The 25,854-nt window shown below is 42.1% G+C and overlaps 1 protein-coding gene across 1 annotated transcript in view; it reads right to left on the minus strand.

Moving 5' to 3' along the window:
* Positions 1 to 861: 861 nt before the first annotated feature.
* The window catches only part of LOC142213555 (cadherin-8), a 344,980-nt gene continuing 319,987 nt past the window's right edge, over positions 862 to 25,854 (minus strand). The window contains exons 11-12 of the mRNA XM_075281925.1: positions 6,929 to 7,180; positions 862 to 2,792 (exon numbers count right to left, since the gene is read on the minus strand). Of these exons, the coding sequence (XP_075138026.1) occupies positions 2,299 to 2,792; positions 6,929 to 7,180 (746 nt within the window). The 3' untranslated portion in view covers positions 862 to 2,298. The remainder of the gene's footprint in view (positions 2,793 to 6,928; positions 7,181 to 25,854) is intronic.

Here is a 25,854-nt window from a genome sequence, read left to right on the forward strand (position 1 = left end):
CTGTTCTATTTTGTCTATCATTTTTGACCGAATATGCAGTGGAGAATCCTAACAGGGTCTCTAACTCAGATACTCAGGAACAAAACTTAACACTTTTTATTACATTGCTTATTCTGCACAATGCTGTATATTAAGAATACTAGACACAGTTGAACATAGCCTTATAAATTTATGTCTTCAATATATCTTGCTAATCTGTTTTTGCAGGACAACAATGCCATTATTCAGTCTTGGTGAGAAGCTTACTGTGCATTGCGGGAACCATAGAAGAGTCATTTATGATCACAAACCTATAGTAAAATAGTACTAAAAGACTTTTAGCAGCAGTAGTCAATGTTATGTGTGGCCTATGTGTGTTAGAACTATTTTATGAAAATCTAGGAAGCAAGGCAAGAACATTACTGCACTGTATTTATGGACAGCTTTACAAGTAGCCAAAGGTTACCGGCTTGTATCTCTTAAGATCCAGCTCCCTTAGCAGTCACCGAGGGGTTAAACACTAAGGAAGATTTATGACTTACTTCAATACTTCAACCTATAGATTGATGTGTGTGCCCTTGAGAAGGGCAAGTTGCCAGAAAAATAGTATGAGATGTTAGGGTCAAGATATTAAGGGCTTTCAAAAGTTTTCTGGCAAATATGTTCCTACATTCATTGACAAATCATATGAAATATCGTTGAAGCTATTTTCCACCAAAGTCATAATTCACTGAACCTCTTCTATAAAATATATAAGTACATTCTACTCGTTTACGTACCCCAAAGAAGAGAGACCAGAAACATATTTATAAAAATATATTTCACCAAGTAGTAAACAATACAGGAATTTTCCAATACATGAAGTAAATAAACAAATGATAATATAGCTTCAGAGCAAAGTAGAAAATTAAAATGATCTGCATGTGATACTTTGATTTAATATACAATTTCTACTAGTAATTGCAAATTGAATATGAGTGCAGCCGCTGGTGCTGCCAGTTTTTGTGTGCAATTGTCCCTGTGCATAACTAGCAAATATCATCATAGAAAGTAAATGCTGACTTAAGCACTAAAATTATATATACACTGATTTTTGCTCTAGAACACTGGATAACGACAAGCGTGAGTCTGTCACTGTACAGTATAATGTGGAAAACTCTAAAATTCTAAAGTTTAAATATTCACATGAACCTGTTTACTTCCAGATGTTTGTGCTTGTAATAAAAAAACACACCATATATCATACCGTAATTCTGAACAAAATATAAAAACTGACAAAGCTTCTCGGAAAAAAAGGTCGTCTTTCAGCCTTCCATTAAAATTCAACTACTGCAAATATACATTGCCCCTTTATTAAATTACCTCTTGCGGCATTAAAAGCCATCATAAAATTTCAAAATGTATATGAATTTTAACATTTAGTATGTGCATACAAAAAAATAAAAGATTAGTTAATGGATATACATTATATATAGAGTTATGTATTTTAAACATATTTTTTTTAATAAATAAGATATGAAAAAAATAAAGGCAATAAAATAGCACTTTGAGAAATTAATTAATAAATAATATTTAGAACAATGTAAAATTTATATTTTTTACATTTTTTTCTCCTTTTTTAAATTTCTAATTTATTTTGGGTGGGTTACAATTTGTAGAGGGAAAGTTTGGTACAAACATGCCTCTGTTCAAGGGGAAATGTCTCATAATCAGCAAAAGATTTTTTGAAAATTTTTCTTCTTTTAATTGGTGATAAGACATGTATAATTTAAGGCCCAAAACATGTAGAGATGATGTTCAGTTAGTGGCTTTTAGGCCACCAAGTTAGTACAATGTATAGTCATCACACAGTGGAAGCCAGTAGGGAATCAATGTTATCAAAATTCATCAGAAGACCAAATATTGCTTTAGTAAAAAGTGGTTAATTCCTCTTTTCAAAATGTTGCAGTAGACTTTATCGGTAGAAGACTGTTATAACAGAGCAACGATCCACTTGTTTAAAGTTCCGACTTTATTTATTTGCTCTGTTGACTCCGACATCCCAGATGCCAAATCTTCAACCTTTATGGTGGCCCAAGTGAATACTGAACATCCAATGACTTCTAGATACTTCACAAACTTTACTCCACAAGACTTACCCCCTAACGTACACAATTTTTGGTTCAACATTACAATGTAGTTGATTTGTTTTTTTGTTTTTTTTATAGATGACTGGTGCTAATTGTCTCTAAAACAAGTTGGCCACATTAGTCTTAACTAACAATGACCCTAAAATTTTACAGAATTGTGAAGTTCAGAATGCAAAAAAGTGATTCATTGTCAAGTTTCTCTGTCACTTTCTCCAACTGAGTAAAGTTCTCCAAGTCTTTTAAAACGAGGACCCCAATCACTGAGGTAGTCAAAATTTTGATCTGAGTCTGATGTTGATGACTCCAATGAGCTTAAAGAACCAGCCACTGATCCTCGCCCTTCATAGCCATATATTTGGATTGAGTCATAAGGTGGGGCAGTGGGATCATTGTCAGCTTCGTGGAGCCGTACGTTAATGAACTCATCCACATCAACACCATTGGGAGTAGATGTATGACCTTGACGGGGCATGAACTGAAAATCAGGCTTGATGTCCTTGCGAGGTAAATATCCATTTATTCCATCAGGGTTTTGTAACGTTGCAATATCAAAAGCCTCTGTATCTTCCTCTCCACCTCCTTCATCATCATAACGGATTATGTTTTCACGAACATCTTCATCATCCTTAATAATCAGTGGCTCATTTTTATGTCTTCGAAGAGTGACAAATAGCACAACAATGACTATAAAAAAAGCAAAAACATGGAGTAAAGCAAAATGTTAATTTATATATTCTACAGTTCAAAACTAAATGTTGTTGCAACAATTTAGAGGTATTTAACAAGTGTAGCTGTGTCTACTTAAAGGGGTTGACCACTTTCAGACCAATATTGAGAAACATGTTATTGTTTAGATGTACAATTACCCAATATACTTTCTATATCAATTCTTCAAGATTTTCTAGATTTCGGCTTGTTGTCATTCATTCTGTTACTTCTAATGGATAAAATTCTAATCATGGTAATGTGAATGTACGGTCCATAGTCATGTAATTACCAGGCAGATGTCTGATTACTGTGACAAGTGATACCTATGTTCAGCACATGACCATGGACTGTACATCACATGACCATGGTCATACTTTTATCCCCTAGAGGTAAGCAGAATGGATGACAGTAAGAAGAGATCTAGCAAACTGTGAGAAATTGATATAGAAAGTATACTGGAAAATTTACAACTGTCTGAACGCTTAACAGACAAAAGGTTAACGATCTGAAGAAGGGGTGGTGCCTCTGCGCTAGGTACCAATACCCCGAAACGCGGTATCTTATACCAATAAAATCCACTTTTGCCACTATTTCTGTCTAACGGATTCCTGTTCTTCTGAGAGACCACGTAACTGGGTTTGTTTTTGGGAAACTCTTTCCCTAAATAGATTCTACATGTTTGGTCAGCCTGGAGTCATAAACCGGTAAACGCACCTCATCCCACTCGGCTTCAACTCATCAACATGTCATAAAGTGTGAGAGTCACTATTATTGAAACATCTGTCAGGATTGTTCTACAAGGAGGTTCCTTTGAAGCGCGGCCATTGTTGACCACTGTTACTACTACATCCTGGGGTTTGATCTTGTGGATATAGTCACCACTACTTGTCTAACTCTATTAAAGTAACATTAATAGACAAAATATATTTAATAGACAAAATGATTAGCATTAGTTATTTGAAAGAAGTCCTACTGAAAATTTTTTTGGGGGAGAATATTACCTTTTATTGGCCAAAATACCCATTGTTCTTTGTTAAATGATACTTACAATAAGGATAAACTGCATCTTCTGAAGACCAAGCAAGCAAGGTACATTGGACTCTATGGGTGCTCAGCATAACATCCCCTATAATGGACTGTAACTGGTTGATATTGAGCGTCCAGGTTACGATTCCCATTAGGGATGGAGATTTGATAATTTTTTTTCCTTGAGAGTATCACTTTAAATATCTTAAAGGGCTTGTCTGGGGTTAGTATAATAGTCTATGTCTGCTTTCGCTGTATTATATGGAATAATGATGCAATCTGAACCAGCCTGTAAATCCTCTTGAAAATCACCTTTTTAACTAAATATAAATGTTTCATATTTGTTTCTCAAAGACAGCATTTTACCATAGCACAAAGTAGAATTAAATGTACCATTTAGAAGGGCATACTTTGATAATATATTAGCAGGGAATATATCAAGTGAGTGTGTTCTCTTTTTTTGTATCCATTATTTTAATTCATTGGTTTCCATTAAACAGTATGCGGCTGCTTAAAAGTTTTCCGTTCTTACTTTTTCCCAGCATGTGGTCCACCTACAATAAATTTTCTGCACAAATGCTGAATTCAAGGAAGCATCATTCAAAGCTCCCAACATCTCTTCTCTATAGTGCGTAGAAGCTCTCATCTTCAGATCTGCCTTTCTTCAATAGATTATTTAAATTATTTTAAATGTTTTACACGGAAAATGTTTTATTTTTCTAAAACTTAGTTGCTGTGTCTTATAAATGATATCGTGTAACAGCCCTGACTAGTAACTATTCAGTTCTTCTAATGCATTATTTCATCTGGCTGATTTGATGAATTTATAAGAAAAAAAGATATACAATTAATGGAGCAGCAAGGTAAATATTACTGATGGAAAGAAAACATATGTGCCGCAGCCACAACATATTCCATTTGTGAGCCCACTCATATTGAGAATCTGTAAAATCTTTCTCAGCCGCTAATATTTTATATTGTGATCATATAATATAGTTAGGATATTTGTGTTGTTCTTCTTTTTTGCCTTATTAGTATTTATTATATTTAATGACCTCAAACCTGGTGAGTCACAATTATTCATAAGGGTAGTAGTAAGAAATATTTAGTTGTGTTTATGATCTTCATGTGCTTGTTAGGCTCAGTTCACATCTGTGTTTGGTATTCTATTAGGGAAGTCTGCATCAGCCCCCCCCCCCCCCGAACAAAATACAGAACGCTTTGACAAGCGGTGAGCAATGAAAGCACACGGACCCAATAGACCATAATGGGGTCCATGTGTTTTCTGCGTGCTGTCCGCATGAGTCATACGGAGAGCAAAGTAGTTCATGAAGTACTTTTCTCTCTGCATGTTCCGTGCCGACACCGCACGGAAAACACGCGGTCCTTATTACAGTCTATGGGGTCCGTGTGCTTTCAATGCTCATCTCTTGTCAGTGCATTCAGTATTCCATTTGGGGGTCCCAAGCAGACTTCCCTAATACAATACCAAATGCAGATGTGAACTTGGTCTATTAATCTCCTTCATGTATGACTCGCAAAAAACAATAACAATACTGTCATTATCATAATTTCTATTACAACTTCGGTGCCATCAAAGAACTGCATACGCCAGGGCAATTGCAGCACGTTGGTGGGTTCAATGCAAAGGATTCTTGAGTGGGCCCCCCACCACTTAAGGCATACTTCCCAGCTTTTATGGCAATGTGGCGTTGAAAGCTTATTTGTGTTAAGCCATAGCTCTAACCCTGCCATTTGTCTCTTTTTACTCCACCCATCCCTACCAAATCCCTTTGTGTCCCAACATATTAATAATGCCCTTCAAATGTATAATACACATTAAAGATGCCTCCTTATTTCCCACTGTACATTGCAATGTCCCCAAGTGGCCCTAAACAGTATTTTGCCCCCCTTACAGTATGATGTCACCTTTGTTACGCCACACAGTGTAATGTCCCCTTAGTTGCCAAATTCAGAGTAATGTCCCCTCAGTGATTCTCCTATAATATAATGTCCCTTCATTGGCTCCATACTGATAGTATGCTCTCATAGTGGTCTTGACATGACATAAATAATTTAAGATCCCCTCAAGTGCCCCCTTGATATAATGCACACTCAGTGGCCACACATAATACACTGCCTGCTTAAGTGGTCTCCACATAATATAATGTACCCATAGGTGGTTCCAAAAAATGTGTCCTGTGTGTCTATCATGATATAATGGCCACTACATAATTCTCCCTCAGTGACTACTCAAACAATATAATATGTATGTACAAGTTATTTTTATTATTTTTTAAATGTAGATTGTGAGCCCCATATATAGTAGGGATCACAATGTACATTTTTTTTTTTTTGCCTATCAGTTTGTCTTTGTAGAATGAGAGGAAATCCACGCAAACATGGGGAGAACATACAAACTCCTTGCAGATGTTTTTCCTGGCAGGATTCAAACCCAGGACTCCAGCGCTGCATGGCTGCAGTGCTAACCACTGAACCACCATGTTGACCCCCTGTACAAGTTTTTTAAAAAGTTATACTCCCCTTGCCCTGTTCCCACGGCGCTCATTGCACCTTCATGCTGAAGACATCATTAGATCCAGCCTGAATGCTGGAGAATGTAGCTGATGGCTTTTGGCTCCACCATTGTATTCAACTTTATCTGCATCCTAAGGACACATAGTTGAAATTGGGATCCACTCCTGTAACCTTTTTATGATCACTGTGTTACTTCATGATTTTCAGTAGATGTTTCCTATACTTTAAAAATGTATTGAATTGCTGTAAGTGAACCCTAATGCACAGTATGCGTGAGATAGGAAAATCAAATTACTGAGTCCATTGAGGATTGAAATGTACAAATACAATCTATACACTAAATTGCAGAAAAGTTTTTGGTATTGCAACACAGCTTCATACTAATGAATGAGACTAATCTGATTTACCAGACATAACCTATGTGTGAGAGTGGCAACATTTCTACAGATAATTTCCCCCCAAAAAAACAATTATACATGCCCTGAAGTGATCACGTTGAATTATATGTAACATAATTAAAGGATTAGTGCACTTTCCACATTACTTACCTAAAAGCAGCACAATACATGCCAGAATAGCTATTAAAGCTCCCATACTAAGTCCAATTGGCAGAACATAGGCTTCAGCATTACATGATTGCACCACTCCATCGCTGCTACAGCCACAGACCCGTATAGTAAGGGTGCTGGTACTGCTCATTGGAGGATTGCCGCTGTCGCTTATTATAATTGGTAAAAGGTAAACTTCTTGCTTCAGTCGGTTAAATCCATTATGCCTTGCCAAGATGCTAAGGGAATTATCTAAAAAAAAAGTAAAAAAAAGTCAATACAATCAATTTATAATGAAGAGCTCTACATTAACAAATAAACACAGATATGTATTAAGTGAAAAACAAAGGGAAAATCATTTGCCAGAGGTTAGAAAAAAAGAACTACTTTTATTTTTTATTTTTTATTTTTTCCAGAAACAGAGGCTCAAGTAAATGCAGCTAAGCTTCAATACAAAGACAATAGCAGCAGTGTTTATTCCTACCTTGGTGCTGAAATTTACCAGAACACAATGGAGAAGGAAGGTTCATATGGAATGGCTCTGCATGGGTATGGAGATGGTGAACCCCCTTTTCAAGGTATTTGTGAGCAGTCTTATTTTTCCTCTAGCATCCCTATCAGAGGCGTAACTTAAAGAGGACCTTTCATCAGTTGGGGCACATGTGGTTTTATATACTGCTAGAAAGCCGACAATGCGGTATACAAAACCGTATGTGCCCCAAGTGATGAAAGGTCCTCTTTAAAGCTCCTGGGCCCACAGTATAAAATCTGTACTAGGGCCCACCTACCAAATGCTATCTATAATGCTGGTGACTTCTTATACCATAGAGGGGCATTAGAGTCTTGTAGTGATTTCTACCTCTGTACTCTCTATAGCAACTCTACTGAGAAATTTCTTTTCTTCCATATGTAAATGAGTTTTCAGACAGCACTGGGAGCGCTCCCTGTGCTGTTTAAAAACTCTCCAGCGACGCCTCCATCTTCTTCTCCGGACTGCCTCGTCTTCCATGTCACCTTCATGCCTTCATACAAAAGCGCTGACTGCGCATGTCCGTCGGCCATTTTCCTGAGGCCTCTCTCGTTGGAGATGGAGGCTTCGCTGGATAGTTTTTGCACAGTACAGGGAAACATCCCCAGTGCTGTCTGAAAACTCATGTACATAAGGAAGAAAGAAGACATTTCTCAGGAACCGCGGCGTGGGTAAGAATAATAAAGAGATGAGAAGAATAGCTTTTCTTAAGGCTATTCTTATGCGTACTTAGTTAAAAAAGGGAATTTTTATAAAATCCCTTTAAAATAAAACATAATAAAGTATTACAATATGCTAAAAAAAAAAAGTTGAAATCTGCAAATCGTAACCACTATGTGGCTGTCATAGTCACATATAGTATTGACACTGCAAAACAGACTATCACAAACTCATGTTTTTATGAAAAGCTGTTCATCCCCTGGATGTCTGGATCCAAAGGAAAGATACAAGTACCCTAGGAATATTACTTTCTACAGTATATCTTAGGTTTCTTCATTAGTATCCAAGGTGATATAGATATAGGGCACATCTGTATGCAAGTTTAGTTGGTTTAAGCAAATGTGGGAGAAATCCCAAGTGAGGAACTTCCCTCCTAAATGAATGTGCCCTAAAAGAGAGTTTGACATTGAGTTTACCAGCAAAGGACATTTTTTTTTTAAGGGACTCTGTTTTGTCTTAGTAATGTCATGCAGTTCTTGTACTAACAGCCCGAGACAGAAAGAATTATCATGGTGCCTGAAGCTTTTTAATGAGAATGTAAAAACATTTCTAATAAAATTTCAAATTGAGATGGTTCATAGTAATATAGTAAAGGTTATGTTGCTGGCTTCTCAACAATACACAAGGAGAATGTAATATCATTAAATTGATATAAGGTAGTCCGCTTCTAATATTAAATACATTTTAAACCTTTCACTGTAACCTCTGTGCTTACACACTGAACGCTCCAATATTAGCTGTCACTATGTTTAGTATCAGCATTCAAAAATTCATTACGTCAAGGTTTTTTTTTTTTTTTTCTTAAAAACAAAGCCAAATCTTTATCTTGGCAGCTTGGCACAATCTTAGCTGTTCTCATTTATAGGAAATAGCAAGGGCATACATGCTGTAAAAGCATGCCACTGGGTTGTTATGGAGTCTAGGAGAGAGGGGGTCTAGCCGTGGTTGGTTAAATCCCATTGCTATTGACATTTTGATCTTTGGCATGTTGCCCCCCCCTTCTACATATGAACCTGTGAAAGAGGCTATAGTGTATATATATCATAGTTTATCATGTAACATATCTATAGATTGGCCCTACACCTTTGCACAATCTTAACTTCCCCTTTGGTCAGTGGAAGGCTTGTGTAGATCCATGCTGCCAATGGGATTAAATAATAAGGGTAATATGAGCTTAACCTCCCATTCACAAAGACCCAAAATAGCTACTAGTGTTGAGCGAATAGTATTCATTGAATACCTCGCCGGCATAGGAATGTGTGTAATCAGCTGAACACCAAGGGAATAACACCTTGAATCTTCGAAGTGTTTAGCCCCTTGGTGGTCGGCCGATTACACGCATTCATATGCCAGTGAGGTATTCGACTAATGCTATTCACTCAACACTAATAGCTACCTTGGTCGGCTAAATAGAATGGTCTTGTTTCTCCATTTACACATCAGTGATTATTGGGCCCACATGTCCCATTTGTGGTTTAGCTGATTTTTTTTTTTTTTTTTTTTTTTTTAATGTAGATTGTGAGCCCCACATAGAGCTCACAATGTACATTTTTCCCTATCAGTATGTCTTTTTTGGAATATGGGATGGAAATCCATGCAAACACAGGGAGAACATACAAACTCCTTGCAGATGTTTTTTTGTCCTTGGCAGGATTTGAACACCAGGACTCCAGCGCTACAAGGCTGCAGTGCTAACCACTGAGCCACCGTGTGGCCCCTTCATTTGTGGTTTAGCTGATTGTCTTCCCTTGGACCAATTTTTAGTCTGTATTAGCCACTGAATGTGAGCATATTCCACAAGACCTGATGTTTTAGAGATGGTATAAATCAGTCATCTAGCCATTACAAGCAAAAGTCTCTAAGATTTCAGCTGATGCATCCAACACCTCAACTTCAAGAACTGACTGTTCACTTGTTGCCGTTGTCATGATATATTCAGTATTATTCACTTCAGCTATCACTGCTTTTAATATTATGAATGATATGTATATATATATATATACATATATATATATATATATATATATATATATGGAATATACGCTATATGATTAATAGTCATGCAAACCAGGTACATTTTTCCACCTCAACCTTACCTAACCATGTCTTTATGGACCTTTCCTAGTCCATTGGGGCACAGCCATGCTAGAGCAGAAAAGGGCCTTTCCTACATAGTTGGGGATATACAACTGTCCAAAAGATCTTGGCAGGCTGAAGCATTAAGATTCCCTTCTTTTTTTTTCTAAATGCTAGACCTCTTTTATGCACATACTAAACTTCTGATCAGATGTCATCTTAAATTTTATACTCCTTTGTTTTCTCTTCCATTATGCCATGCTTTCTATCACACGATGCTTAAGTATAATATAAGTAGATGGAGCCATAACCATATTTGCTTTCTGTCTTCAGATTGTATTAGGTTACATGCAAAAGAACGTGTGCATATGTAGGGTCCAGGGTAAAGCAGCCCGGGTAGCCCAAGTCTGCACTGGCTCATTCATTTCCTTCTGTGAACCCAGGCTGCAAAATGTGTAATGGGCCCCACCTAGCAAAAGAACCTTCAGCACTAGAGATGAGCGAACAGTGTTCTATCGAACACATGTTCGATCGGATATCAGGGTGTTCGCCATGTTCGAATGGAATCGAACACCGCGTGGTAAAGTGCGCCAAAATTCGATTCCCCTCCCACCTTCCCTGGCGCCTTTTTTGCACCAATAACAGCGCAGGGGAGGTGGGACAGGAACTACGACACCGGGGGCATTGAAAAAAATTGGAAAAAGTCATTGGCTGCCGAAATCAGGTGACCTCCATTTTAGACGAATAGTGGATTTCAAATCCGGGTCATATGAGAATGTGAACTTTGTGACTATGAGACAGGGATAGCTGTACAGGCAAGGATAGCTAGGGATAACCTTTATTTAGGGGGGAATGTTATTAAAAATAACTTTTTGGGGCTCTATCGGGTGTGTAATTGTGATTTTTGTGAGATAAACTTTTTCCCATAGGGATGCATTGGCCAGCGCTGATTGGCCGAATTCCGTACTTTGGCCAATCAGCGCTGGCTCTGCTGGAGGAGGTGGAGTCTAAGATCGCTCCACACCAGTCTCCATTCTGGTCCGACCTTAGACTCCGCCTCCTCCAGCCGAGCCAGCGCTGATTGGCCGAATTCCGTACTCTGGCCAATCAGCACTGGCTAATGCATTGTATTGGCGTGATGAAGCAGTGCTGAATGTGTGTGTTTAGCTCAACTACACTGGTGGAGTAGTTGAGCTAAGCACACAGATTCAGCTCTGCTTCAATCAGCGCTGGCCAATGCATTCTATTAGCTTGATGAAGCAGAGTGTGCACAAGGGTTCAAGCGCACCCTCGGCTCTGATGTAGCAGAGCCGAGGCTGCACAAGGGTTCAAGCGCACCCTCGGCTCTGATGTAGCAGAGCCAAGGGTGCACAAGGGTTCAAGTCAGCACTGGCCAATGCATTCTATTAGCGTGAACTGAGTTTGCACAGGGGTTCTAGTGCACCCTCGGCTCTGCTACATCAGATTGCTACATCTGATGTAGCAGTGCCGAGTGTGCATCAGATGTGTAGTTGAGCAGAACTGGCTCAGCACTGCTAAGTCTCTGCATTCGCATAGGAATGCATTGGCCAGCCTTCGGCCAATCAGCGCTGGCTCTGCCGGAGGAGGCGGAGTCTAAGGTCGGACCTGAATGGAGACTGGTGTGGAGCGATCTTAGACTCCGCCTCCTCCAGCAGAGCCAGCGCTGATTGGTCGAGTTCCGTACTCTGGCCAATCAGCACTGGCCAATGCATTTCTATGGGGAAAAGTTAGCTTGCGAAAATCGCAAACTGACAGGGATTTCCATGAAATAAAGTGACTTTTATGCCCCCAGACATGCTTCCCCTGCTGTCCCAGTGTCATTCCAGGGTGTTGGTATCATTTCCTGGGGTGTCATAGTGGACTTGGTGACCCTCCAGACACGGATTTGGGTTTCCCCCTTAACGAGTATATGTTCCCCATAGACTATAATGGGGTTAGAAACCCATTCGAACACTCGAACAGTGAGCGGCTGTTCGAATCGAATTTCGAACCTCGAACATTTTAGTGTTCGCTCATCTCTATTCAGCACCCCTCAAGGTCCAGGGCACAGTAGCGATGGCTACCACTGCACCCTCTATAACTGGTGGGAATATGCCTTTTACATAATAAAAAGTTGGAGGTGTAATTGTGATCTATATGATGACTTTTGCACAAGATCATTGAGATAATTCATATTGACTCCAAGTCTAGTACTTTGTTATGCAGTCACTTTATCGTGGATCTGAGGTTGTGTCTTGCATCTTTACAAAACTTTAGTGGTTTCTTTTTAAGTTGATCAAACGCACAGCTTTGCTTAATGCATTTGAAGATCCAATTTTCAATTATTTACTGTGTTCTTTTCCAATGTATCCTTTAAAGGAAGTCTGGGGAGAAGTCATAGGCCTTTAGCTGCGGCAGGCTTCCTAGTTCTGCAGCATAAATGGTGAAAATATTGGAGAAATATTCCTTTCAAAGGTTACAGGCATTTTGTGAAATGAATATATTTGATGGCTAAATATTTGGTTACTGTGTGGAAATGCTTTCTTTCTCTTCTTTCTAAATATATATGTGCTGCTTTGATGGCTTATGTTGTAGTTGAAATGCTTACTTAACCGCTTTTTATATTGATTTAACCTAGTCATTTGTCAAATCTCTACTCTGATGAAGAGGACATTCAAAGCCACATAAAGCTGTCAAAATGATAACATATTTTCAAAATACTGTTCAAGTAACTTACTGGCTGGTATTACTATCAATGGAAAGTGCCTGAGGGAATTTTGCTAGCGAAAAAAAAAATTAAATAAATGCGGTGTAATGAAAGTAAAGATACACACATGTCAGCATATCCTTTCTCATCTTATACTGTAAATGATTACTTATTTCAATTTTGTTTGTTTTTCCGGTTACACAGTATTGGGGCTATAGTAAGTGACTATATGTTAAAAATAAAAATAAAAAAATATAAATAAATGTACTGGAAATATCTTATAGCCCTACAGGAACAAAAATTATATGGGATGCTCTTCGTAATATTTTAGTCAATGACCTGGTGGAGAGTTTGCAGAATAAGGTTTCATTTACTTATGATAGTATTACAAGGAGATTTGGGGAAGCTGAAAGCTTGAGTGGAATTGTGAAATTCTCAATAAGTTTGATGTGTCACATGACCCTGTTCCCATTGAAAAAACTAAAGTTGGAATCAAAATGGCCAAGTTCAAAATGGCTGCCACAGTCACCACCCATCTTGAAAAGTTTCCCCCCTCCCATATGCTAATGAGCCACAAAGAGGAAGTTGATATCAACCATTCCTATTTTATTTAGGTTTATCCATATAAATGGCCCACCCTGTACATCTACAGCAGTGCATAATAATCACTGATCCCTTGTGCACCCTTTGCTTGATTTTATTTTACTTGCTGTTCCTTTTATCACTATGCAATGAAACTCTGGACAAACTCTGGACAAACTATTTCCCATGATTCATCTGTCTGCTCTTACTCTATATGTACCCCTCCCTTCCCCTCTCTTCTGCAATGAAATCACAGGTAATAAATCCCATCATAAATCATGTGCTGCAGTGATGTTTTGTTTGCTGTCTTGAATTGCTCTCAGAGAAGGTTAGTGACTAGAGATGAGCGAACACTAAAATGTTCGAGGTTCGAAATTCGATTCGAACAGCCGCTCAATGTTCGTGTGTTCGAACGGGTTTCGAACCCCATTATAGTCTATGGGGAACAGATACTCGTTAAGGGGGAAACCCAAATCCGTGTCTGGAGGGTCACCAAGTCCACTATGACACCCCAGGAAATGATGCCAACACCTCTGGAATGACACTGGGACAGCAGGGGAAGCATGTCTGGGGGCATCTAACACACAAAAGACCCTCTATTACCCCAACATCACAGCCTAACAACTACACACTTTACACACTCAATACCACCTCTCTGACAGTAGGAAAACACCTTGAAACATGTGTATTTGGCACTTGCAGTGAGGAGAGCTTGTCACCAGCAGTGAATTTGGCCCTTGTAGTAAGTTGAGGTTGGCACCAACATTTGTTTTGAAAATCAGGGTGGATTGAGCCTCTAACCAGCAGAGTTTGGGCAAATTCATGGTGGATTGAGCCTCTAAACACCCCAGTTTGGGCAAATTCATGGTGGAGGGAGCCTCTAAAAACCCCAGTTTGGACCAATTCATGGTGGAGGGAGCCTCTAACCAGCCCAGTTTGGGCAAATTCATGGTGGAGGGAGCCTCTAACCAGCCCAGTTTGGACCAATTAATGGTGGAGGGAGCCTCTAACCAGCCCAGTTTGGACCAATTAATGGTGGAGGGAGCCTCTAACCAGCCCAGTTTGGACCAATTAATGGTGGAGGGAGCCTCTAACCAGCCCAGTTTGGACCAATTAATGGTGGAGGGAGCCTCTAACCACCCCAGTTTGGACCAATTCATGGTGGAGGGAGCCTCTAAACAGCAAAGTTTGGACCAATTCATGGTGGAGGGAGCCTCTAAAAACCCCAGTTTGGACCAATTCATGGTGGAGGGAGCCTCTAACCAGCCCAGTTTGGGCAAATTCATGGTGGAGGGAGCCTCTAAACAGCCCAGTTTGGGCAAATTCATGGTGGAGGGAGCCTCTAACCAGCCCAGTTTGGACCAATTAATGGTGGAGGGAGCCGCTAAACAGCCCAGTTTGGGCAAATTCATGGTGGAGGGAGCCTCTAAACAGCCCAGTTTGGACCAATTCATGGTGGAGGGAGCCTCTAAAAAACCCAGTTTGGACCAATTCATGGTGGAGGGAGCCTCTAAACAGCCCAGTTTGGGCAAATTCATGGTGGAGGGAGCCTCTAAACAGCCCAGTTTGGGCAAATTCATGGTGGAGGGAGCCTCTAACCAGCCCAGTTTGGACCAATTAATGGTGGAGGGAGCCTCTAAACAGCCAAGTTTTGGGAAATTCATGGTGGAGGGAGCCTCTAACCAGCCCAGTTTGGACCAATTCATGGTGGAGGGAGCCTCTAAACAGCCCAGTTTGGGCAAATTCATGGTGGATGGAGCCTCTAAAAAACCCAGTTTGGACCAATTCATGGTGGAGTGAGCCTCTAACCAGCCCAGTTTGGACCAATTAATGGTGGAGGGAGCCTCTAAACAGCCAAGTTTGGACCAATTCATGGTGGAGGGAGCCTCTAAAAACCCCAGTTTGGACCAATTCATGGTGGAGGGAGCCTCTAACCAGCCCAGTTTGGGCAAATTCATGGTGGAGGGAGCCTCTAAACAGCCCAGTTTGGGCAAATTCATGGTGGAGGGAGCCTCTAACCAGCCCAGTTTGGACCAATTAATGGTGGAGGGAGCCGCTAAACAGCCCAGTTTGGACCAATTCATGGTGGAGGGAGCCTCTAAAAACCCCAGTTTGGACCAATTCATGGTGGAGGGAGCCTCTAAAAAACCCAGTTTGGACCAATTCATGGTGGAGGGAGCCTCTAACCAGCCCAGTTTGGACCAATTAATGGTGGAGGGAGCCTCTAAACAGCCAAGTTTGGACCAATTCATGGTGGAGGGAGCCTCTAAAAACCCCAGTTTGGACCAATTCATGGTGGAGGGAGCCTCTAACCAGCCCAGTTTGGGCCAATTAATGGTGGAGGGAGCCTCTAACCAGCCCAGTTTGGACCAATTAATGGTGGAGGGAGCCTCTAACCACCCCAGTTTGGACCAATTCATGGTGGAGGGAGCCTCTAAACAGCCAAGTTTGGACCAATTCATGGTGGAGGGAGCCTCTAAAAACCCCAGTTTGGACCAATTCATGGTGGAGGGAGCCTCTAACCAGCCCAGTTTGGGCAAATTCATGGTGGAGGGAGCCTCTAAACAGCCCAGTTTGGGCAAATTCATGGTGGAGGGAGCCTCTAACCAGCCCAGTTTGGACCAATTAATGGTGGAGGGAGCCGCTAAACAGCCCAGTTTGGGCAAATTCATGGTGGAGGGAGCCTCTAAACAGCCCAGTTTGGACCAATTCATGGTGGAGGGAGCCTCTAAAAAACCCAGTTTGGACCAATTCATGGTGGAGGGAGCCTCTAAACAGCCCAGTTTGGGCAAATTCATGGTGGAGGGAGCCTCTAACCAGCAGAGTTGTGGGAAAGCAGGGTGGAGGGAGCCTCTAACCAGCAGAGTTGGTGGAAATCAGGGTGGAGGGAGCCTCTAACCAGCAGAGTTGGGGGAAATCATGTTGGAGGGAGCCTAGTATTAGCAGAATTGTGCAACGCTTATGGTGGATGAGTATGAGGATGCGGAGGAATTGGAGAGGTTGAGTACAGACATGGAGTTTCATGTTGGGGTGCTTTACACAGGTGGGCACAAAAATGAAGGCTCTATCCAGTGGTGGTTCATTTTTATCAAAGTGAGCCGGTCGGCACTCTCAGCTGACAGACGGGTGCGCTTGTCAGTGATGATGCCACCGGCTGCACTGAACACCCTCTCAGATAGGACGCTGGCGGCAGGACAGGACAGCACCTCCAAGGCATATAGGGCAAGTTCAAGCCACAGGTCCAACTTCGACACCCAATACGTGTAGGGCGCAGAGGGGTCGGAGAGGACAGGGCTGTGGTCGGAAAGGTATTCCCGCAACATGCGCCTATACTTCTCACGCCTGGTGACACTAGGACCCTCCGTGGCGGCACTTTGGCGAGGGGGTGCCATCAAGGTGTCCCAGACCTTAGACAGTGTGCCCCTCGTTTGTGTGGACCGGTGAGAACTTGGTTGCCTACTGGAGGAACTGCCCTCCCTGCCGCCAACGTCACATGCTGGAAACATCTCCATCATATTCTGCACCAATTGCCTGTGGCAAGCATTGATGCGATTGGCCCTCCCCTCTACCGGAATAAAAGACGAGATGTTGTTTTTATACCGGGGGTCAAGGATAGCAAAGATCCAGTACTGGTTGTCCTCCATGATTTTGACAATACGCTTGTCGGTTGTAAAGCACCCCAACATGAACTCAGCCATGTCTGCCACAGTGTTAGTTGGCATGACTCCTCTGGCCCCACCGGAAAGTTCAATCTCCATTTCCTCCTCATCCTCCATGTCTACCCATCCGCGCTGCAACAATGGGACGATTCGAAGTTGCCCGGAAGCCTCCTGTATCACCATCACATCATCGGACAACTCTTCTTCCTCCTCCTCCTCCATTAAACGCAGTGAAGCGGACAGATGTGTGGACCTACTCTCCAGCTGTGACGGATCGGATGCTATCCCTAACTCCTCTGTGTGATCTGAGTTATCCCTGATGTCAATCAGGGATTCTCTCAGAACACACAAGAGCGGGATTGTAAGGCTCACCATCGCATCCTCAGAGCTCACCCTCCTTGTGGACTCCTCAAAGACCCGTAGGATGTCACAAAGGTCTCTCATCCATGGCCACTCATGGATGTGAAACTGAGGCAGCTGACTTTGTGGCACCCTAGGGTTTTGTAGCTGGTATTCCATCAAAGGTCTCTGCTGCTCAACCACTCTATTCAACATCTGAAACGTTGAGTTCCAGCGTGTGGGGACGTCGCACAAAAGCCGGTGTTGTGGCACATGCAGGCGTTGCTGGAGAGATTTTAAGCTAGCAGCGGCTACTGTCGACTTGCGAAAGTGGGCGCACATGCGCCGCACTTTCACCAGTAGCTCTGGAACATTGGGGTAGCTCTTTAGGAAACGTTGCACCACTAGGTTGAAGACGTGGGCCAGGCATGGAACATGTTGGAGTCCGGCAAGCTCCAGAGCTGCTACCAGGTTCCGGCCGTTATCACAAACGACCATGCCTGGGCCCAGGTGCAGCGGCTCAAACCATATTGCCGTCTCATCGAGGAGGGCATCCCTCACCTCGGAGGCAGTGTGCTGTCTGTCCCCCAAGCTGATCAGCTTCAGCACAGCCTGCTGACGTCTACCAACGCCAGTGCTGCAACGTTTCCAACTCGTAGCTGGGGTCAATCTAACAGCGGAGGAGGAGGCGGTGGCGGAGGAGGAGGCGGTGGCGGAGGAGGAGGCGGTAGAGGAGGAGGAGGAGGGGGGTGTTCTTCTCGTGTCCCTGCCAGGAATGTTAGGCGGGGAGACGAGGTACACCGGGCCAGTTTGGGAAGCAGTCCCAGCCTCAACTACATTCACCCAGTGTGCCGTCAGTGAAATGTAGCGTCCCTGTCCGCATGCACTTGTCCACGCGTCGGTGGTCAAGTGGACCTTTGTGCAAAGCGCGGAACTAAGGGCCCGCCTGATGTTGAGTGACACGTGCTGGTGCAAGGCGGGGACGGCACACCGGGAGAAGTAGTGACGGCTAGGGACGGCATAGCGAGGTGCCGCAGTTGCCATCAGGTCCAGGAAGGCGGGAGTTTCAACAAGCCGAAACGCCAACATCTCCTGGGCCAGCAGTTTAGCGATGTTGGCGTTCAAGGCTTGCGCGTGTGGGTGGTTAGCAGTGTATTTCTGCCGCCGCTCCAATGTCTGAGAGATGGTGGGTTGTTGTAAAGAAACGCCTGATGGTGCCTTTGATGGTGCAGGAGAAGGAGATAAGACAGGACCAGGGGAGGATGAGGTAGAAGTCAACAAAGTGGCGGAGGCAGATGAAGTGGTGTCCTGGCTCGTCCTCTGGAGTGCATCGCCAGCACAGTCAGCAGTGGCAGAGGCAGTGGCAGAGGCAGTGGCAGTGGCGTGAACGGCAGGCGGCCTTTGTCCTGCCGTTGCTGCCTGCCACTGATTCCAGTGCTTGGATTCCAAATGACGGCGCATTGAAGTGGTGGACAGGTTGCTCTTCTCAGAGCCCCTAATCAATTTCGAGAGGCAAATTGTGCAGACAACACTATATCTGTCCTCGGCGCATTCCTTGAAAAAACTCCACACCTTCGAGAAACGTGCCCTCGAGGTGGGAGTTTTTCGGGGCTGGGTACGAACTGGAACATCTTGGGAGATTCCGGGTGTGGCCTGGCTTCGCCTAAGCTGCTGACCTCTGCCTCTGCCTCTAGCTACCCTTTTTGGTGCTGCACCTGCCTCAACATCCACACTACTTTCCCCGCTTGACATCCCCCCTGTCCAGGTCGGGTCAGTGTCCTCATCATCCACCACTTCCTCTTCCAACTCCTGTCTCATCTCCTCCTCCCGCACAATGCGCCGGTCAACTGGATGCCCTGACGGCAACTGCGTCACATCATCGTCGATGAGGGTGGGTTGCTGGTCATCCACCACCAAATCGAACGGAGATGGAGGAGACTCTAGTGTTTGAGCATCTGGACACAGATGCTCCTCTGTTAGGTTCGTGGAATCGTGACGTGGAGAGGCAGGTTGAGGGACAATGAAAGGAGCGGAGAACAGCTCTGGGGAGCAGGGACAGTTTGGGTTATTGTTCTGTAAAGCTTCGGAATTTTGGGAGGAAGGAAGACAAGACTGTTGGGTAATAGGAGGAGAGGAGGCAGAGTCTGACTGGCTGCTGGACAATGTGCTGTAAGCGTTCTCTGACAGCCATTGCAAGACCTGTTCCTGGTTCTCGGGCCTACTAAGGTTTGTACCCTGCAGTTTAGTTAATGTGGCAAGCAACCCTGGCACTGTGGAGTGGCGCAATGCTTGCTGCCCCACAGGAGTAGGCACGGGACGCCCTGTGGCTTCACTGCTACCTTGCTCCCCAGAACCATTCCCCCGACCTCGCCCACGGCCTCGTCCACGTCCCTTTCCGGGAGCCTTGCGCATTTTGAATTCCTAGATAGAAATTGGCACTGTATACCAGTAGTAAAAATTGTGGGTGCACGTAACCCCAATATATTCTTTGAATTCCCAGTCAGACACTGGCACTATATGGCAGTAGCAAGAAATGAGGGTATTTGTATTCCCAATATATTCTTTGAATTCCCAGTCAGACAATTGCACTGTATACCAGTAGTAAAAATTGTGGGTGCACGTAACCCCAATATATTCTTTGAATTACCAGTCAGACACTGGCACTATATGGCAGTAGCAAGAAATGAGGGTATTTGTATTCCCAATATATTCTTTTTATTCCCAGTCAGACAATGGCACTGTATACCAGTAGTAAAAATTGTGGGTGCACGTAACCCCAATATATTCTTTGAATTCCCAGTCAGACACTGGCACTATATGGCAGTAGCAAGAAATGAGGGTATTTGTATTCCCAATATATTCTTTGAATTCCCAGTCAGACAATTGCACTGTATACCAGTAGTAAAAATTGTGGGTGCACGTAACCCCAATATATTCTTTGAATTACCAGTCAGACACTGGCACTATATGGCAGTAGCAAGAAATGAGGGTATTTGTATTCCCAATATATTCTTTGAATTCCCAGTCAGACAATGGCACTGTATACCAGTAGTAAAAATTGTGGGTGCACGTAACCCCAATATATTCTTTGAATTCCCAGTCAGACACTGGCACTATATGGCAGTAGCAAGAAATGAGGGTATTTGTATTCCCAATATATTCTTTGAATTCCCAGTCAGACAATGGCACTGTATACCAGTAGTAAAAATTGTGGGTGCACGTAACCCCAATATATTCTTTGAATTCCCAGTCAGACACTGGCACTATATGGCAGTAGCAAGAAATGAGGGTATTTGTATTCCCAATATATTCTTTGAATTCCCAGTCAGACAATGGCACTGTATACCAGTAGTAAAAATTGTGGGTGCACGTAACCCCAATATATTCTTTGAATTCCCAGTCAGACACTGGCACTATATGGCAGTAGCAAGAAATGAGGGTATTTGTATTCCCAATATATTCTTTGAATTCCCAGTCAGACAATGGCACTGTATACCAGTAGTAAAAATTGTGGGTGCATGTAACCCCAATATATTCTTTGAATTACCAGTCAGACACTGGCACTATATGGCAGTAGCAAGAAATGAGGGTATTTGTATTCCCAATATATTCTTTGAATTCCCAGTCAGACAATGGCACTGTATACCAGTAGTAAAAATTGTGGGTGCACGTAACCCCAATATATTCTTTGAATTCCCAGTCAGACACTGGCACTATATGGCAGTAGCAAGAAATGAGGGTATTTGTATTCCCAATATATTCTTTGAATTCCCAGTCAGACAATGGCACTGTATACCAGTAGTAAAAATTGTGGGTGCACGTAACCCCAATATATTCTTTGAATTCCCAGTCAGACACTGGCACTATATGGCAGTAGCAAGAAATGAGGGTATTTGTATTCCCAATATATTCTTTGAATTCCCAGTCAGACAATGGCACTGTATACCAGTAGTAAAAATTGTGGGTGCACGTAACCCCAATATATTCTTTGAATTCCCAGTCAGACACTGGCACTATATGGCAGTAGCAAGAAATGAGGGTATTTGTATTCCCAATATATTCTTTGAATTCCCAGTCAGACAATGGCACTGTATACCAGTAGTAAAAATTGTGGGTGCATGTAACCCCAATATATTCTTTGAATTACCAGTCAGACACTGGCACTATATGGCAGTAGCAAGAAATGAGGGTATTTGTATTCCCAATATATTCTTTGAATTCCCAGTCAGACAATGGCACTGTATACCAGTAGTAAAAATTGTGGGTGCACGTAACCCCAATATATTCTTTGAATTCCCAGTCAGACACTGGCACTATATGGCAGTAGCAAGAAATGAGGGTATTTGTATTCCCAATATATTCTTTGAATTCCCAGTCAGACAATGGCACTGTATACCAGTAGTAAAAATTGTGGGTGCACGTAACCCCAATATATTCTTTGAATTACCAGTCAGACACTGGCACTATATGGCAGTAGCAAGAAATGAGGGTATTTGTATTCCCAATATATTCTTTGAATTCCCAGTCAGACAATGGCACTGTATACCAGTAGTAAAAATTGTGGGTGCACGTAACCCCAATATATTCTTTGAATTACCAGTCAGACACTGGCACTATATGGCAGTAGCAAGAAATGAGGGTATTTGTATTCCCAATATATTCTTTGAATTCCCAGTCAGACAATGGCACTGTATACCAGTAGTAAAAATTGTGGGTGTATATAGCCCCAATTCTATTGCTAGGGGACTTGCAGGGTATTTCTGGGGTGAAGGTGGGGGGGGGCACACCGTTGGAACGGGTATCGGGGTATATATCGGGTATACGGGAATACACTGACAGTGTATTCCATTCAGGATCCTGGGAAAGCTGGGTTGCGGCGATTGAGCCCGTCAGTGCCACGTTACACTGACAAGCTTCTCCCTGGAATTTAGCTCTTATAAGAGCTGTTGGTTGTCTTCTCCTTCCTATCCTAGCCTGTCCCTGCCTACCCAGAATCTAAGCCCTAGCTAGCTGGACGGAAACCTCCGTCCTCGGTGAATTGCAAGCTCAGAATGACGCGAACCTGGGCGGCGCTGTTCTTTTAAATTAGAGGTCACATGTTTTCGGCAGCCAATGGGTTTTGCCTACTTTTCTCAACGTCACCGGTGTCGTAGTTCCTGTCCCACCTACCCTGCGCTGTTATTGGAGCAAAAAAGGCGCCAGGGAAGGTGGGAGGGGAATCGAGTAATGGCGCACTTTACCACGCGGTGTTCGATTCGATTCGAACATGCCGAACAGCCTAATATCCGATCGAACATGAGTTCGATAGAACACTGTTCGCTCATCTCTATTAGTGACTTCTCAAACAAAACGACACTCTGTGGTCATTGACCTGAAAATAAATCAACAGTGCCGAATTTAAACAGGATATATATTAGGGAGTGTTTTATATTGATGTATCCTAATATTTGACCAATATTTTTAAAAACTGGATAACTAACTCTCTATAACTGCAGCGAGACAATGGAACTCACAACCATAGAATGTTGTGATGCTGGTGAATTTATTGTACAAGTATTAAGAGGTGTCCTTGTTAAAAAGAAAGTTATCACTCATTATAGGTATTACATTTTTGGAGATGGCAAGTTGATCCAGGCTTTTATATTTTCATGGATCCGTGAATAGATGCAAGTCACAAACGCAGATGCGAAGGGCTGCCCCATGGATGCGAAATGGGCAAGAAAGACAAAAACCACAGAGTCTGTTTTTCACTTTTTTTTTTTTTTTAACATTCATGTGTATGTAGTCTTATAAAGTCAACTTATTCAGCAATCCTAGTCTCCTGAAAGGTAATTTTTTTTATTCTTGTCTCACAGTATAACATATTCAATTTTCTATACAAGATACAGGAACTGTTGTCAACCAGATTTCACTAGACACAGATGAAAATATAGCTTTTGCTTTCTAAATTAATTTATATTTTAAGGTATGAAGGATAATTAAATAGACATTGACAATAGACACTGTCATTTCAACAAACTCTGCATATATAAATAATACATGCACTTAAAGATACTTTGTAATACAGATGCAGTATAGTTAACCTGGAGTTCTGCCGCACGATAAGTTGCAGCAAAGTGATATCTTAACAACAAGACATTGAAAGTCTTTGACATAGTTGAGATAACACTCAGTGTGACAGTATTGTTAACACAGTAAGTGCCAAGGTTAACTCTGTTATATCTGTATATCTGATAGATGTGTGTTTCTGCTCATATAATGCGGCTTCATTAGAACACACTGGATCAAGGGATACCAATTTTACAATAATTCCAAAAAGGGGCACCCCCACTAAATAGGATAAAGTGTAACCTTTATAATGCAACTTCCCTGTCCTCACGCTGATGAATTACCTTTAATTCTGCAAATTACATTTGGAGTAGGACTGGATTTTACATGACTCGGGTTATTTATATCTATAGAAGTCCATGGAGAGGAGAGGGGAAGGAGTGAGCAGGAAAGGTAGGAAATCTATTCTGTATCTATTGGCGTGTTTCAGAGTGAGAGCACTATACAGCAAATCCCTCCTCTGCTCTCTTCGTGCAATGCATGGCCCATAGTCTCTATTAGTTTAAAGAGAACTCCAAATTCTACATACAGTACGCAGAAGGGAGTCCTGCTAAAACAACAATGTAAGTCATATCATAAGCAGAAATAGTCTTACACACACAAAAGCCTAATGAAACAACAGATGTTGAAACATTTAGGGCACGTTGTTTTTTTCCCTTATAATCTTTAACATTTATCAACTGAAGTACAATTATTATTATTATTATTATTATTATTATTATTATTATTATTATTATTATTATTATTATTTATATAGGACCATTAATTCCATGGTGCTTTACATACAATACACAAAATATACAGGTAGATACTGTATAATACTAACAATGACCGACTGGCACAGTGGGGTAGAGGGCCCTGCCCGCGAGGGCTTACATTCTATGAGGGAAGGGGGTAGAGACAGAAGGAGAGGGGACAATATATTATCATTTGATACTTTTACATTGTATTTTATTATGTACTGTATTACCAACCCACAGAACTTTTTAGTTTAAATCTGCTGCTGGCACTGAAAAAGAAAAAAAAAAAAAAACTCACCTGTCCCACTTTTTCCATTGTTGCCCCGTTTGCTCTCCCGGGTCTCTTCTGGCATTGTGGCAAAGCCGCTGACTGGGCTCAGCAGGTCTCTGAAAGAGGACCCGTGAGGTCACAGGTAGTGACATTCAGGCCTTTTGTTGACTGGCCTCCGCAGTCACGTGACCACTGAGGCCAATCAGCAACTTCAGCATAATGTCGAAAGATGCCATGGAAGCAGATGAACCGGCAGTCACAGGAGGACAGTGAAGCAATAGGGACAGGTTAGTATGTATTCAAAAAAATAAATACATTTCACTGCCCCCAGCTTATTTAAACTTTAAAAGGGTTGTCCATTTTTGTTGAACAACCCATTGATGCAAAGATCTTGGGAACCAGCACAGAATGCACATCAGTGTCACACTAAAGTGCCTAGGTCCCACCAGTAGAATTTATTCTGGGGGCATACCTCCCATTTCCAATTCATAAAACTGAACTGACATTTTTTTTTAAGTTATAGCTTGCCATTGCCTTAGACCATTCTTAGACTATGTCTTAGACTAGGTCCTCCTTAACTCTGTGAGAAAGTTGATTGATGATGGTGGCCTTGCAGTAACAGTAAGGAGATTGGACCCAGGAAGGAGGATAGTGTTCAGCCTGTCTCTGTATGTAGATGTCATCAGAGCCACCCAATGCACCTTTATATGATAAACTGGGTTATGAAATATTCCACTCAGTTTTTATATGAGAGCATAGACTTGATGAAATGTATGCTTCTTATCTGTATGTAGTGCATTGATTGTACTGTGCCATCCACCTCTCTTGCAGGGTTTGGTGGTCTAGTGGCCTGACACATAATTCATCTTCTCTCCTGTGGGCTAGTCCAAGCTTAATATGCACTGTGTGGTTTTGTAGATGTTTGTATTGTAATCTGGATAATCTGGATTTAATGTAGACCCACACACATCGATTTTGCTGTATGTCCATACACAGGTTTTCCTACACCAGACTTCCAAGATCTTAGACTAGGACCCTTTTTTTTTTTGCATAGCATATTGACCACTGCAATGTTTTCTAATTATTAAACTCATGTATCCTTTAGACGTACTGTTCAGACGGATGACACATAGACTTTAAGTTATGGCGTGTCTAACATGTTTGTTTTTTTCCTACAATTTATGAAGGTACATTA

This window comes from Leptodactylus fuscus, chromosome 7 (genome assembly GCF_031893055.1).
Source record: "Leptodactylus fuscus isolate aLepFus1 chromosome 7, aLepFus1.hap2, whole genome shotgun sequence".
Taxonomy (NCBI): domain Eukaryota; kingdom Metazoa; phylum Chordata; class Amphibia; order Anura; family Leptodactylidae; genus Leptodactylus; species Leptodactylus fuscus.